Raw genomic sequence first — 15,978 nt, 5'->3', positions numbered from 1 at the left:
TAATTGATGCCCATCAATCATTTTCATCTTTCATGTTGATCATGCACATCAAATACAACTGGTTTGAGTGATCAGTGCATAATGTTCATGAGAACTTGACAGTTCTAAATATCTTCTTTTAAGGGTATCGAACATGTTGACATACTAATGCTTTCCTCAAAACAAATTAATCGTGAGGTAGCAAGTTAGATAGTTTTACACCAATTCACGTGAAAGGAGAATTACCAGCAAGACTGATTCCAAAGCTCTCCTACCTTTCAGATCACACTTCAATATGATTCAAATACTTATCAAGTGAACTGCTAGTACCAAAGTACAGCATAGTGTACAATGTAATGTAAGCAGCAGGGAGGACCAAAAGACAAGCCATGAAGATCTGTGGCCATCACCAAAAATGGAAAATGGCCATCATCAAAGAGTAAATATGGTCACTTTAATAAACATTCAGCAAACCCACATGGCAAGTAAAAAGCTTATATGAACTCCAGATCATTGTCAGGATATACTCCTGTACCATCACTTAACAAACATGTATTGAACAGTGAGTTAAATAGAGTACCAAACAGAAGACCAAAAGGTGAGACTGAAGACCACCAAACATCCCGTCTATCAGCACAAGTCACCAGCCAGTCCAATCGGCAGCACCAAGTCAAGAATAAGTTCAGCATATCAGAAGTACCTGCAATCCCAAAGGCAATGAAACACAAACCTGTCATCCCTCAGAATAATATAGCAGAACATTTGCAGAAAGAAAGATCTACAAACGAAAGAGGAAATGAATCCAAAATTGGATTGCTCTTCGTATGAAAGCCTAAAAATGTTGAAGCAGAGGACAGACGTAAACTAGTTTTGGCTAATGCATCATACAGTAGTTACCTTAAAAATAGGATTTTTAGCAGCACAGCAGTCTCCCTACACTAAAGCTTTCATTACAAGGGCCTAACGAGCTATAAAGAAGATTAAGTTGAGAAAGAGAAGAGATGACGACTAGCGTAACGAGTAATTTGCATCTCCAACTACAGCCGCCGGCTGCTGAGGAATCGGATCTGCTCGTAATTCTTCTTGATGAAATCGTCGCATCGCCTGTTCAACTCGTCCTGACCCGTAGATGAGGGAGGGGCCACCGGTTGCCTCGAGCCCCGCCCGGACGACGCCGTCGGTGGCGGTACCTCCGCTGCCCGAGGCGACTTCTCCATGATCGCCTTCCATGTTGCCTCCATCGAGTCATTCGCTGTCCCAGCGGCAGTGGCCGCCGCCGCTGCCTCGTCCTCATCTTTCTTCACCGTAAGGCTGCTCATGGACTCCGGTTCGACGCTCTTCTTGACCGCAGACGCTGACGAAGCGGTGGAAATCTCTCCGGACTCCGTCGTCACGCACGACGCGTCGGACGTCGAGAATTCACCGGGATCCAGCGCCCGGACACCCGGTGTTGTCAGAGACGGCGAGATCTCGTCGCGCCACATCTCCGGCGAGGGTTTCCGGAGAATGGGCACGGGAGAAATATGCAAAGGCTCGAAAGATTTGACCTTTGCAGGATTCTCAGGCTCCGCCATGCGCTCCGCCGCCGCCCATTGCTCGCGGTGTTGGTGATGCTCCTGCTTCTGATCGGAGAGCTTCCAGATGACAAGGATGATCAAATGGACGGCGATGAACAGGTACGGAGGCGCGAGCCAAGAGCGAAGGAACTCCCAGAAGCCAGGGACCGCGGAGGCCAGCGCCCCGGCAGCAGCAGGGATGGCGGCCCTGGCTGCTGCGCCGAAGGAGAGGATGCCGAGGAAGCAAAAAGCGATCTTGGCGGCCCAAATCGCAGTGTCATATCCATTTGTCTGAGAATTCCATCGCGGATTCGCCATCTCTATGAGAAATCTTACGAAAAGAACGAGGAAAATCTCAAACCAAACGAAAACAACAAATAATAAAGCTCGAACAAGACGCTAAATCCAGAAGCAGGAGAGCGCCACTGGCATCGGAGATCCGAGGCAAGACACCATTGCCGGCAAATCTCGAACCTTTCTTTGCGTTTGTGTGTGTGTGAGAGATAGCGAGAGAGAAATAGAGGTGGTTAGAGATGAAGTGGGCTATTTATCACATGACTTATTTTAATTACTGTGCAAGAAAAAGGACAAAAATGACTTACATTTTCACCAAATACCTTTAATTGGTGAGAGGAATACATGCGTATATTTAATATTCCAAAGAAATATAAATTAGGGTTAAAACATTACTCAATAATTTAAAGATAACGACTTATTTGATGAGTATTTACGAAACAAGATAACGACCGTTCATCATCTCATCATACACAATCGCATTGAATGGTATTTCCCATGAAGAAAGAAGTCAAGTCAACGGTCGTGCAATTACCAAACATTTGTTAATCTTAAAGCAACGTTCAAGTAAAATATACACGAAGTGGATGGACAGGATCGACTCAGCCAAACTGTCCCTCTTCGTGAGTTTTGGCTGCATGTAAACCACACACACACACACATAGACAAACGTATCTTTTCTCCTCCTTCCCTGAAAGAACATTTGGCAATTGGATGAGTCTCATTCATAGCCTCAAAGTTCGAAGGCACACTTGAATCTAAAGCAACACACACTAATGATCACCACTTCATCTTTACATCGTCGTCCTCGAAGCCCAATGACAGTGAAAGCCGCCATCTCAAGCCTTTCCTCCAGCAGCATCAGTGAAGACGCTTGGAACTAAAACAATCATCACAGCTTTGTCTTTGTTCCCTATGTAACAATGGATTAACAAATAGCAGAAACACTAACCACATTCGTACATATGCATATCGATCTTTCTCAGGCCCTCGATCATCCTTTCTTTTTATCTAACCGAAGACAGGGATGGTTTTAGGCATCGTTTGATTCCGAGGATAAAAGAAAGCATGAGATATCACAGCCACAGTTGTTACAGTGCAATCCTCGCCATCTCGAAGGCTTTCGTTGATGCCCAGAAGCCATTGGAACTGTGAATTAGCAAGTTGATGAGCAGATCCTACTTCTCAAGTACAGGAAAAAAAGAAAAAAAGGAGACTTCGACTGTGTCGGGAGACAAACGATGTCGAGTATCCACAAGAAAGTGATTGACAGATTGGACAGTCTTGGATTTTGATGGAGTTGAGGCCGCAGTACCATGTGATTCATAGATTGCTCCCACGAGGAGTTTCCTATGAAATTTGAGAAGCTTAATTGAAGAGTTTGTACATCCAAAAGCCCATATAATCAAAGCATTTTGAACAATCTATGACAAGATATTGGAAGAATTTTTATGAGGATTTTTTTCCATAAAAATGAGGAAATTTTAGTCGAACATTCCTGAAAATCTCACTCCAAAAAATCCACATTTAATTAATATTTATGGAAAATTAAAATTTGCAATTTTGACTTGAATCCCTATCTGAAGTGAGTTGATGGCTGCAGAGCAATCATTTGATCAGCAATTTATGTCATAATTCCTTTCTAAATTCCATATGGATAAATCCATCTATTCTGTTCTTTTGTCCGCTCTTCTTTGAGAAAGGGGCATTGCCTCAAATGTATTCATGAGATGTGAACAAGGAGAAACAGGCTTTACAACGCATACCTTTGAGGTAATTCCCATACATCACAAAAGGAACTCTGTTCTTAAAGTAGGAAAAGTGCCAGCTCTGAACTACGCTCAACATTGTCAAAGCTCATATTTAATACAACTAATCCACATATTGCCATCAAAAGACAACTGCAGATTACAGCACAAATCTTATTAGGTGTGTACAGAAAAATATTTTGGTCTTACAAGAGGCCAGCTTGCATTTCCAAGAGGAAGGGAACTTTTTCCTGGACTCATTTGAAGCCTCAAGCAATAGGCTGCAGCTTACATGAAGTTATAAGAGGAACTACAGATGTCTGGGTCATCTAGATTCAACAGTGTACTTGAGCTTGAAAGAGATTAGACTACAGATGTGGGCTCCAAAAAATTGTCCAAGTATTCTTTCAGCTTGACTTTGGTGATTGCACCTTCCCTTCTACTTTCTGGAACTTCTTGCCCATTCTTGAAGAGGATCAATGTTGGCAAGCCATAAACCTTGTACTCTGTGATCAACTTAGGATTTGCATCATGATCGATCTTCACAACCTTTACTCTGCCCTTGTATTCCTGAAAGCTTCAAATTTCCAGTCAGAGAATTTAAACGTTACATCATTTAGTAAAACTATGATGCCCAATACACAAAACATGTAGGTGCCTGAAACATGTGATAAAATTGTAAGCAGATATCAAGCAAACCTTTAGAGCTGTAGTTTTGCTGGTATAACATGAACGTTACGCAATCATCTCAACTATTGGGTTGGCTACATGGATTTTTTCCTGCGATTAAAGCTATTGAAGGTAATATCACTAAAAAACAAGTTCAATTGGTCTTAAATCAGTGACCAGTCAGTGCATTTAGATTAGGTTCAGGTATGTACTCACTCCTAGGGAACTGTCCGACAACAACTGTTTTATGATCATTCGATCGTATAGCTAGACATGAATAGAGAAGAAATATTCTAAAACTTTTTCTATTCATAGGCAATGATTATACTTTGCATATTGCCTTCCATTATAAAGTGTTAAATTTTCAAGGAACTAGTGGAACCTGAAGTATCTGTTCTTAGTTATGCATGTTTGGGAAAAAAGTGGGTCAATATGCATCTCTAGCTAACAATGTGAATCAGATAAACATGTACTTGCAAATCTGGTTCACTTCAACGGATTGGCTAAACCTTACATGATCCAATGGAGAAACTATGATATCTACATACTATAATTTTTGTTCTAGATCTAGGAATTCAGCGAGGAATTTAATAGATTAACATACAAACTTACTACATATCCAGCTCAATTTAACCCTATTACAGCACTCATGCATGTTATACATCATTTGAAACCTCTAAACAATAAGAGACTCCACTTCAAAAACAAAAAAGAGTGATTGTAAGGACAACTTATGTTGGACCTTTTTGTCTGATACAAGACTATCATCCAATGAACTCATTCAGTAAATGTAGCATTTTGCAGTTACTTATCCTTGATGAATAATTGTCTGATTCTTCATGTACATATATATTTTTTCAAATATCAACATTAGTTCTAATTGAACGGAACAGATCTATAACATGTTTCCACATATTTTACTCTTATATTTTCAGGAAACTAAAACTTAAATAGCATTAATTTAAGATTGATTACATGGTACTAATAACATAACAAAAAAGTTCAGTTATGTCTGCTGATTAGCTCTTGGACATCATAGCTTAAGAGCAGCAATTATTGCGACACTCCTTAAAGTTCTGCCATGGAACTACTGCATATCATTTTCTATCTAAATCTCAAAAGTAACAACAGTCATAGTTTCTCCATATCATTATCTCACAGGTTAGAATCCTAATATGTAACTTTGCGATATAGACTTATGACACTTCTTTGAATAGATAATGCACCAGTGTTTGGCAATATATAACCCTGCACCATCATACACACTCATCAATTTTGGAGCAATAAGAACACAATTGAGAATCATTCTCATAATCTTAGTCATTATTCTAGCATATGAAATGAATTTTTACATGTCATACACAATGAGATATCAAATTGAGATACTGTGGCAACACCAGTAACAACATGTCAAAGATCTTGGTGTAAGGCTAACGTGGAATATCAAAATTAATTTACCTAGCATTGATTCAAAGCATGATCGTGATGGAAATAAGAACTTCAATAATTATGGGCCTAATAGCTAAAATTACAGAGCAATTGATACATATCCACTATGCCTTGTTGGCTCCCCAACCTGACAACAACATGGGAGGAGAAGTAGGTGAAGTGCTCATTCGTGTCAGGAAGATGGATGACCTGAACTGTGGGAATATAGGAGGGATTAGTTTCCATGGGAAGATGCAAAGAAGTTGGAAGGAGAGTACTTGAGTTGATGGTAGCAGGGGGCGGCATGGTAGTGGAAGCATTGTAAGGCATAAGCTGCTTGCGGCAGAACATGGACACCTACTTCCTCTTTATAAGCAGAAGAGGGGAAGATGGACTTGGGATGGCGGCGATTAGAGATTAAGGACAGGAAAAACGCAATCACAGTTGTCCAAAGGCACAGAATCGAACGATGTGGTTGTTTGTGGGATGGAAGGTCTCACAGTAGCCAATTTCCATCGATCACCCCAGTGATTTGGCTCCTCCACAAAGGAGGCTTCCTTCTAGATACAAGAATCATTTCAACCCAGTACAGGTTAAAATGCTGTCATCTACCAATATAAGGCTTTAATAAAACAAAACAACAAATATTTTGTCACGCAATATCTCGATGTTCTATGCACCTTCCTAATTGAGAATCTACTAAAAGTGGTTTTGCAACAATCCTGGACGTGCATCTTACATTCAATGCATATTATTTTAGCCTAAAAGCATCATTTTCTGACAAAAAGGAATTAAAATGCTCATGTCCCTTTGAATTCAATCTTTCATTAAACACAACCCCCAAAAAATCGATTTTTATACTGATATAACGCGACAATTAACAGAAAAGAGAAATCTTGCAATGGTTTGGCACAAGAAGAGACCTGGGAAGCCCACTCGACGACGGATGAGATCAAACGGCAGGGCCCGCACCAATCGGCGACGAACTCCACCAGGACCGGGATATCAGACCCCAGCACCTCAGCCGGGAACTCGCTCTGGTCGATCTGGACGAGCGCGCCGCAGCGGACGGAGAGCCTCCTGGCAGCGAGGCGAAAAGGGGCGACGTGCCGCCGCGCCCCCCACCGAGCTGCGGGAGCAGGGGCGCGTGTCAGCGGGAGGCGGATGCGGCGGCTGAGGTCGAGATGCGGGCCGAACGAGGAGGCGGAGGGGGCTCGAACGGCCGCGGAGGGGGAGAAGCTCGTCGTCGCCATGGACGGAGAGGGCGCGGGCGCTTCTCAAGCTGTGTGGCTCTTCGTGCGGCTCGTGGTAATCCGAGTCCACTCGTTTGGGAATGGCGAGAGTCGAATCGCGACATAGAGAGTGTCGAGTACATGCCTCACATTCGAACCAGGTTTATCGACATTTTTATTTATTTATTTATTTAGCTATAAATTTAGCGTCCTCTCTTCTGCATGCTAAAATATGGAAAAAGAACCTTAATTATCATGTAGATTTATTAGTAATTCTTCAGCACAAGATTTAGTGGCCTCTCTTTTGCCTTTAGCCAACAATTTTTTTTTCTAAATTATGAAAAATGAATCCCAGTAATGATATTTTACCATTTTTCATTCTTAAATTTACAGATCATTATACTATTTTTAATAGCGACGAACAAAAAATTTATGTTTTATTGTGAATATATATATATATATATATATATATATATATATATATATATATATATATATATATAATTTGGAATTCAATGTCTTCAGCTCTTGGGAAGGTTGCTACTTTTGGTAGATATCGTGCTGTCGCTGACACGAGTCTCGTGCGTTTCTTTCAGCGCCCCCGGTCGTTTCAAAACCTTCCCTTTTGCCCTGCGTTCTCGCCACCGAAAGTTCCCTCTGCCTCTCCCTCTCCCTCTCCCGACCCCGTCACCATGTCCTCCGCCGGCCCCGGCTCCGACTTCCAGGAGTACTTCTGCCACCAATGCCAACGCAACGTCGCCATCTTCCCCTCCTCTACCCTCGACATCACCTGCCCTATCTGCCGTGGTGGATTCCTCGAGGAGGTCGACCCTACGCCTCCCAGCCCCGATCCCGCCCCTTTCCCCATCCGTAACGCCATCTTCCCCCTCTCCATTCCCCGTGGCAGCTACGACTCCTTCCTCCTCTCCCCATCCCCCCTCCCATTTCTCTTGTCTCCAACCAGCAACTTCGAGCTTCGCAGCCCTAGGGACCTCGCCGACCTCCTCGGCCCCGTCCGCTCCTCCGAACCCTCCCCCACCCCTGGACCCGCTCCTTTCAATCCGATGCTCTTCCTCCAGGATTACATGCGGCAGTTGCTCTCCGGTGGCGCCAACATCCAGGTCGTTCTCGAGGGTGGTCCCGTCGTCGGCGCCGGCAACCTCGGGGACTATTTTATTGGCCCTGGCCTCGAGAGGCTCATCCAGCAGCTCGCGGAGAACGATCCCAATCGTTATGGCACGCCTCCGGCTGCCAAATCCGCTGTTGAATCCCTGCCGGACATCAGGATCTCGGCCGAGTCGCTTGCCTCCGACGAGGCCCAGTGTGCCGTGTGCAAGGACGCATTCGAGATGGGGGATGAGGCAAAGTTGATGCCTTGCAAGCATATCTACCATAAAGACTGCATCTTGCCGTGGCTTGGGTTGCATAATTCCTGTCCGGTGTGCCGGTATGAGCTGCCTACTGACGATACGGACTACGAGCAGCGCAGAGGGGCCCCTGCAGCGAGGACATTGTCTGGGGTGGGGAATTCTGGTGGGTCCACAGCTGGGGCTTCTGTAGAGGGGAATTCTCCAGGATCGGGGATGTTGCAGAGGAGTTTTAGTATCTCTCTGCCCTGGCCATTTATGCCTTTTGCAACTCAAGGTCTGGATGGGCATGTTGTTGGAGTTGGTGATGGGGGTAATGGCAACGCCCGTGGTAATAGCAATGACGCAAATTCTGGACAGCAAGGGTACAGGCAGTCAGAGGCTGAGCAGGAAGATCTGGATTGAGAAGAGTTGAGAGGTACAGTCTCTGACATTACTCTTGAGATTCTTTCATTTCTGATAATGAAAGCCATTGAATGTTTTGTCATTTTGATTCATGGTGTTTGTTATATTATGATGTTTCTAGTCGGAGATATATTATTGTCATTCATAACTACTCAGACATGTTTCTCCATATGAATTTCTTAATGCTATTTTATTGTCTTATGTGCTTGTTTCTGGCCCAACTGTAGGTTTTAATGGCAGATTATTGAGTTGTAGGTTTCCTTGCTCTTTTTGATATGACCGAATTAATATACTTCTAACTAGATTTTATTGCACACTTCTTTATTTCTATTATTTCAGACTGCACTATTTAGTTCTTGGAACTATGCAGATTATAAAATATCTTGAAATTGATCAATTTCTTGCTGTAATTTTTATATGTTGACCAAGTTGGAACAAAGAGTGCAAGCGTTTCTGACTTTCTTCTTGTAGATTTCAATGGTGTAGTCAACAAATGTGTTTTCTTGTGATGATTATCCCCACATGCTACCTAAGAATTTTAGCATTTAGAATATATGACATGTAAGAAGCTTAGAGAGGAAGTGATATGGTAAACAGCCATTAGTTCAAATGAACTAGTGGCATGGTTAGCCTTCCTTTTTTGCCATTCGATGAATATGCTAAATTGGGACTCAAAGTTATTATAGATACACATGAGACTATTATGGCATCTTAGATCACATAACTTCAAATGGATATGATGATGTCAATTTTCTCTATTTTGATGGTTGATGTAGATAATGCTAGATTTGAGTGGTTTTAGATGGATGTCCCTTGAAATAAAATAATATTTTATTTCAATTTTGATTTATTTAAACAACTTTCTCCTAGGTGTTGCTTAGTAAATATAGAGTTATATTGAAGATAGATTTCACATAATTAAATGTAGATGCATGCATATTGGTAGCAAATTTTCATCTATTGAAGTGCATATGCAGGACCAAACTACCTTTTTAAAATTTGTAACAGTGCTGTCTGTAAATGAACTTGTTATAGACACTGTGCATAAATTATTATTAGTAGAAATAGTAAAACATATGAATGTATAAAATTACGGAACATCAGATATGAATTGATGTACAATGTGTATGGCACTTGTTGGCTTGGTTAGTTGTCCTCTATCTATCTTGGTGCAAAGACATGTGCCTTAGTGCCTCCTGCAAGAGCTGCATCTAATTGTGCTGGTCTAGGACACATAAAGCCAGTGTGGTTGCATCAGCGGAATGTACATGCATATGGAAGTGGCAGTCAAAATTACTGAGGGCTAATACATTCTCCTCCGTAAACCTTCCAAAATTTCCACCATGGCATCCTCATTTATCATTCTTAAACCACCTAAACTGCCGGAAACTGGGTTCTCCAGATGTGTTATGTAACCTGGTTATGGCTAGTGATAATAGTCAATGACAACAACTAAAATGACCTCATTCATGACCTTACAATGGCCACTCAAGTTTTGGTTTAAAAGATTCGGAAAGTACTAGAAACCATAATGAACCTTAAAACCAACCTTCCAGCACACAGATAATTGGGGCACAAATACTTTCATATTTGTGATACACAATATATAACCTTCAACTGGCACAAGAAAAATGAGAGAAATTGGTCGATGCAGCAGATGTGGTTCAATCTTCACACAGAACCTTGGATTGGTAATGTTTCAAGCTCTAGGCTAAACGGAAAATTGCAAAGCAGTCTGTACATGTAGCAGCTGTGCAAGTTGAATGCCATCTTGATGATTCAAGAAGGTTTAGTCTTTGGATAAATTATTGGCATCTCCAAAATCAGGTCTGGATATGTATCATTTGAGGAGCTCCAGATAGGAGAAAACTACCATCCTGCTATGTTACTGATAAAGGAGCCTTATTTGTGGTTTTGTACCGTAGTCCCAAGGGGCATACTTATATAAAGGAGCTAGAAAATCCGAGTAACGGTTGTCTCCATAACTGTCTAATTGCAGGTAGAAAATTCCTGGTTGAAGCAGAACTTTGGCATAAGAGGGACTTATAAATTTAGTACTGGCGGGAATATTAAGCTTGTTTTTTGCTGATGTAATCTGGTGAAAGTTGCCCTCAAATTTGGTGTTGGAAGAAAATGGGGAACAAGTTTTGGATTAGTCATCGATAATCATATACATGTAGCTGGTACAATTACCTTATTGGCTGTTTAATGATCTGGGTACTAATTTGTAATTAGCAAGAGAGAAACGGAAAGGATAAACATCGACCAAAGCAGACACAATGGTCTTTCCTGTATCATCTTTATTTCTTCGGTTGTGGTCCTTGTATAGCTTCTAAGTTTTAGCTGGATGTGGTCACTATATGAAAGAGGATCAGTGTCATGCATTCCACTTACCAGCTGGCAGCAAAGGACATGAGCCAAGCCCATCAACATGTGTCCTACACGTGTGTGGACAGACTAGTACAATAACAATCCTCTGAATTCTGCCCATGATCGATAATTCATTGCATAGTCAGGGTTGTGATGCATTATTACATATTTATGATTCTTTCTTTGGTGGGTATGCTCTTGTTTTGTTGAAACGTTGGCTTTTTCTCGATGTAGAAGCTACATTGGTTCACAGAATAACACCTCACTCTGTACTCTGCCCATGATTGATTATTCATTAGCCTAGTTGGGGTTGTGATGCACTGTTCCATTTTATGATTCTACGTTTGGTGGTTGTTCCCTGGTTTTGTTGAAATTCTGGCTGTTTTATGCAATGTAGAAGCTGCAAACAATCACACAATTGATTCGAGATTTTTCGCTGTAAAGTTGATGTTTATGGCAGCAAGCATTTACCAATATCTTTCTGAATCATTAGTTATTCTACTTGTGGTCTTTTCTTTTTTCTACTTTACTGTTGTTGAGAAAACTTCTCACTTGCTAAGTAAATCCAGAACCCTTGCAGCCATTGGCAAAAAAGGAAAAATGCCTGGAGGTGTCATCTTGAGTTTCCAAATTTCTAGCAGCCTTCCCATTCTTGTTTGACTTTACATTCACCTCAACAATTGTTATCCTCACTCCCAAGTCTTGGAAAGAATGTTTGATATTTTAATCTACAAAATTTCTCTACTTTTCTGATAATGGCTGCAAAATATTTTCCTGCTATATATTTTTTTAATCTGGCTATTTTCCCTTTCAGGATGGAACTCAGGGACGCTCTCCGAGGTATATATTCCAGCATTTTGCAGCGAAACATCCAGAATTCAAGTATCTCCATATTTTGATCTGTTTTTATCTATCGGGAAAAAAAGATATATATATATTTGTTATATACTTCTTTTCTGGTACGATGATCTGAGGCTTAATTCTAATACCTTGAGCAAGTGATTCCGGAAGCCACTAACAGGGATCATTCAGTGGCATAATGTTTGGGTACAATATTGGATATGTTTATGTGATACCATTTGTAATATTTATTTAAATTATTGGCAAAATATTTCTTTTATTTTTTTATTTGTTTAACTTCGTTCTGCAAAACACTCATTTTGAATTTTTGGGTGAGAAATATTATGTTATTGTACTGCAGATAAATCTGATCTACAGTGGTAGAAATAGTCGGAACTAATTCTCATGCCAAGTAAGAACAGGGGAACCTATCGATTGAATCAGGCAATTTCTACAGGAGCTTCTTTGCCAATCACCGTACAGTAAAAGCACAATTACATCTGCAAGCAAGATTTGAGCACGAAACACCAAACACAAAGCGGCATCTAATCTAAGAAAAGCCACAAAAATTTCAGTATCAGCACAGGTGTAATTTGTACAGGACTGGAATGAAGAACTCAAGGAGTTTACGGAACAACGTTCATCGACTCACAATCCTTCTCTGTCGATTCCAGCAGGAGTGATCTCCCAAGTCCCGGAAAGATCTTCCATCAACTCCAACTCCTCCTCCTCCTCCTCGATCGTGTCTAGTACCTTCGCTGCCTTGCGCTTCACGACCGAGACCAGCTCTGGCGGCGCCACCTCCGTCGCAAACTTAGAGCCGTAGTAGCCTTTCGCCATCCTGTGAACTATCATGCCTAGGGATGGAGGAGTAGGTAGAAGCAGAGGAAACTAGCACAAAGAAGGCACTCTCGGAATGCTCCAGTCTTCTTCGTTGATCCCAGCAGGTCATAACAGAGTATTTATAGACTAAAAGAGAAACGTTCTTCACAAGTCATATACCTTCTAGATTTTGTGTGAGAGTAGACCTTTCGTGTGTGCTTTCGCTTACGCTGGGTAGGAAAAATATGGCCATTAGGGCACACGTCTGTTCTCCCTTTGTCTTCTTCCTCCTCTGGTGTCTGTGGAGGACGCATAGGACATGCTGCAGCCGCCCATGACCACTTGATGATTAATACGCGTGCAGGGGAAGTTTCTAGGAAAGGAGGGGGGGTTTCCTGTTGAGGCCGTGTCTGAACAGCCACGTGTTGCTTTGTGATTTTGTTACGTCTCTCTATCTAGATGGGTTTGGGTCAATTGATTCGAGAATTACTTAGCTTTCAATCATGGCTCTCTTAATGTCTCAAGTCAAGCATGACAAATTAGTTTATGTCAAAATATAAAATCATTGACCTTGTCTTATCTGACTTAGATGCAATAATATTAATAAACAATTTAAGATGATAGAGAAGATTAATAGATATTTATATCTTCGATTAATTTTAAATTCCATGTGGTGAAGAAGTAAGTCAATTTGTTATCCACGCATGTGAGCGGGTGTGAAAATGTCAAATCACACATCATGTCTCACATCCAAAGGCGTTTCTAGATGCTATATATATATATATATATATATATATATATATATATATATATATATAGCAGTCCTTTATAATATTAAGGATTAATTAGGATGTACTACGATGTCATGTGCATGGTAAAAACTCAGCAATAAAATTAAATATGATTCTATTGATTAAAATAAAATAATAAAATATAAAAATTATTTGAAATCGTTATAAGCTATCTTAAGGAAGAATTTGGTACAGGTTTAATATTACAAACACAAGAAGACCAAAAAAAATCAAGGAAGATATCTATGATTTTTAACAGTATAAAATCAAGCAATAGATTTTTTTTTTTATTGAAGAGTTGATATATAACTAATAGGGGCAATAAATATTGATTATTTGTAATCATAGACAATAAAATTAATTAAAATATTAAATAAAATAAAAATTATGAGATTTTCGTTTTAGAATAAAATCTCTACCGATCCATCATAATGTTGTTTATTAAAAAAAATTAAAACATAAAATATTTACTCAAATAATTTATTTGATATTTATACTATGGGTAAAATATCTTAGAGATTTAAACTTTACTTAGTGTGACCATTTTTGTCAAAACTAAATTAATCAAGTCTAAGTTCCATTTATTCAAACTTCAACCATCATACATAATATTGATATATATCAAAACTTGCTAGTAACTAAATCAGTATGCAATAGTAAATCAAGGTAAGAGAAAAAATACAAATCGATTTACGATTTGATCGTAAATCGAAAGAATAGAAGATAAAAGAATAGAATATAAGAAGAATTATTGAAGAAGTTTTATTGAAAAAGCTTGAATGCAATAATATGTCCTTCTTCTATTTATAGTCCTATTTATAGAGATTTGGAGGGAGGATTTCCCTCAACAGAATATAGAGTTGTTGCTGGGTTGCTACGGTAAGGACGGCGACAACGGCAATTCTCGCTTGAGCGAGATACGGGAACGAGGAGGAGAGATCGTTGGCCGGGGAGCAGTTGCAAGGCTACGTTGGCTCTGCTTCTACAGGAAGAGGTGGAGGAAGGGCGACAGTAAAGAATGCCACCGATGCAGGAAGGAGAAGAGGGCGCGGTGTGGTGGCCCTTGTTCAGCTTCGAAGGAGGCCGACACAATGATCCTGGAGGACGTCCGTGGAAAACATTGCACTACTCTGAGATAGAGTCACGATGTTCAACTTCAAAGGAGACCGACACAATGATCCTGGAGGACGTCCGTGGAAAATGTTGCACTACTCTGAGATAGAGTCACGGTCCGGATTTCCCTCAACAGAATAGAGGATTTCCCTCAATAGAATAGAAAGATTTCTTCCTGTAGTTGGGAAAATTTTATCTGCTATCAGTCCTGATCAACTACCTTTATTACAACTCTTCTCCTTTTTAACGCTTAAGGGAGAACCTCCACACTCTAGCTTTTACAAGAGATCTCACCTCGTATGACTTAGAACCACTTCTAAACTCAAGAATGTGATAGAAACTTAAACAATGCTTAAAGAGAGAGTTTATAATACCTTTGAATTCAAAAATTAGTGCTCCATCAAGCAAGTATGAGTGAGATATTTATAGACCCAAAATACTTCATAAATAGTGCTAAAAATTCAAATCCCTAAAATTTTTAGGTACTAGTGATACTACCGTTAGTACCGAATGGTACTATCTTTATAATGAGGCCATGAATCAAGACTCTAAAGATACTATCGCTAGCCTAAGTAGTACAATCATTGCCTTGGACAGTACTATCGCTAGCATGCGTGGTACTACCATCGAAACCACACAAACATTGTTTTTCGATTGACTCAAAGTGATACCACTACTTGAACTTGACGATACCACTGCCCCGGCCCACTTTAGGTCACTGATTTAACCATCTAACATGTCCAATTTGATCATGGTTTAAGTCCAATGGGTTTCTTGACAAGTTGACATGGTTTCGACCCAATAGTAACTCAATTTAACTTAAAAAGATATCGATCAAGATTTTATAAATTTAACCTAGCACAATTAGAAAGCTTTCAACATGTTTTTTATAATAAACTTATTATTATCATATTAAACCTTTTTCGGATCACTTATTACAAAGATTAAGTTCTCATTGATCAAAAGACCTATTATAACCTAACATATCTCCCTCATGGATGATATTAGGATAATAATCTTTTTATATATACTAAGACTATCATGACATATTATATAGTTATATTATTTTTAATATTAAAATCATGATGATATGAATAAACATGTAATTTATTTCATACATGATGTATAGTTAAATGTTGGTAATAATTATGCCAATAAAAATATAAATAAATTCATATTTATAAGTAAGAGATGTAAAGCTTCATATTTCTAATAAAATTTAGCATGAAGAAATTAATAATTTGCACATGATGTTGCAGATACAAATTTATCATTAACCCTTTTTTATGATTATTTCAAAAGATATTAAATAACATATATATTATCATTAATATGAATTAGAGTCCCCATAATTTAAAAAATAT

At 39.8% G+C, this 15,978-nt stretch overlaps 3 protein-coding genes across 4 annotated transcripts; 1 reads left to right on the top strand and 2 right to left on the bottom strand.

Moving 5' to 3' along the window:
* Positions 1–416: 416 nt before the first annotated feature.
* On the bottom strand, positions 417–2,047 carry LOC135631413 (uncharacterized). Of its 2 annotated transcripts, none has more exons than XR_010494384.1 (2): positions 877–2,047; positions 417–679 (listed from the first exon to the last, which is right to left on the bottom strand). XR_010494384.1 is itself a non-coding variant. In XM_065139072.1 (2 exons), exon 1 carries the CDS (start codon positions 1,851–1,853, stop codon positions 1,017–1,019), a length of 837 nt encoding a protein of 278 aa, XP_064995144.1. In that variant the 5' UTR covers positions 1,854–2,047; the 3' UTR covers positions 417–679; positions 998–1,016. The 2 variants fall into 2 exon arrangements, 1 of the variants encoding a protein (XP_064995144.1); XM_065139072.1 differs by having other exon boundaries at positions 998–2,047.
* Positions 2,048–3,665: 1,618 nt separating this feature from the next.
* Positions 3,666–7,036, bottom strand: LOC135630848 (thioredoxin X, chloroplastic-like). The gene is made up of 2 exons (XM_065138089.1): positions 6,598–7,036; positions 3,666–4,147 (listed from the first exon to the last, which is right to left on the bottom strand). Exons 1-2 carry the CDS (start codon positions 6,925–6,927, stop codon positions 3,941–3,943), a joined length of 537 nt encoding a protein of 178 aa, XP_064994161.1. The 5' UTR covers positions 6,928–7,036; the 3' UTR covers positions 3,666–3,940.
* Positions 7,037–7,467: 431 nt separating this feature from the next.
* LOC103971394 (E3 ubiquitin-protein ligase RING1-like) lies at positions 7,468–12,168 on the top strand. Its single transcript, XM_009385409.3, has 2 exons — positions 7,468–8,691; positions 11,863–12,168. The coding sequence occupies exon 1, from the start codon at positions 7,599–7,601 to the stop codon at positions 8,676–8,678; it is 1,080 nt and encodes a 359-aa protein (XP_009383684.1). The 5' UTR covers positions 7,468–7,598; the 3' UTR covers positions 8,679–8,691; positions 11,863–12,168.
* The last annotated feature ends 3,810 nt before the right edge of the window (positions 12,169–15,978 follow it).

Source organism: Musa acuminata, chromosome BXJ3-2 (assembly GCF_036884655.1).
Source record: "Musa acuminata AAA Group cultivar baxijiao chromosome BXJ3-2, Cavendish_Baxijiao_AAA, whole genome shotgun sequence".
Lineage (NCBI taxonomy): Eukaryota > Viridiplantae > Streptophyta > Magnoliopsida > Zingiberales > Musaceae > Musa > Musa acuminata.
This window is presented reverse-complemented; position numbering and strand designations above follow the sequence as displayed.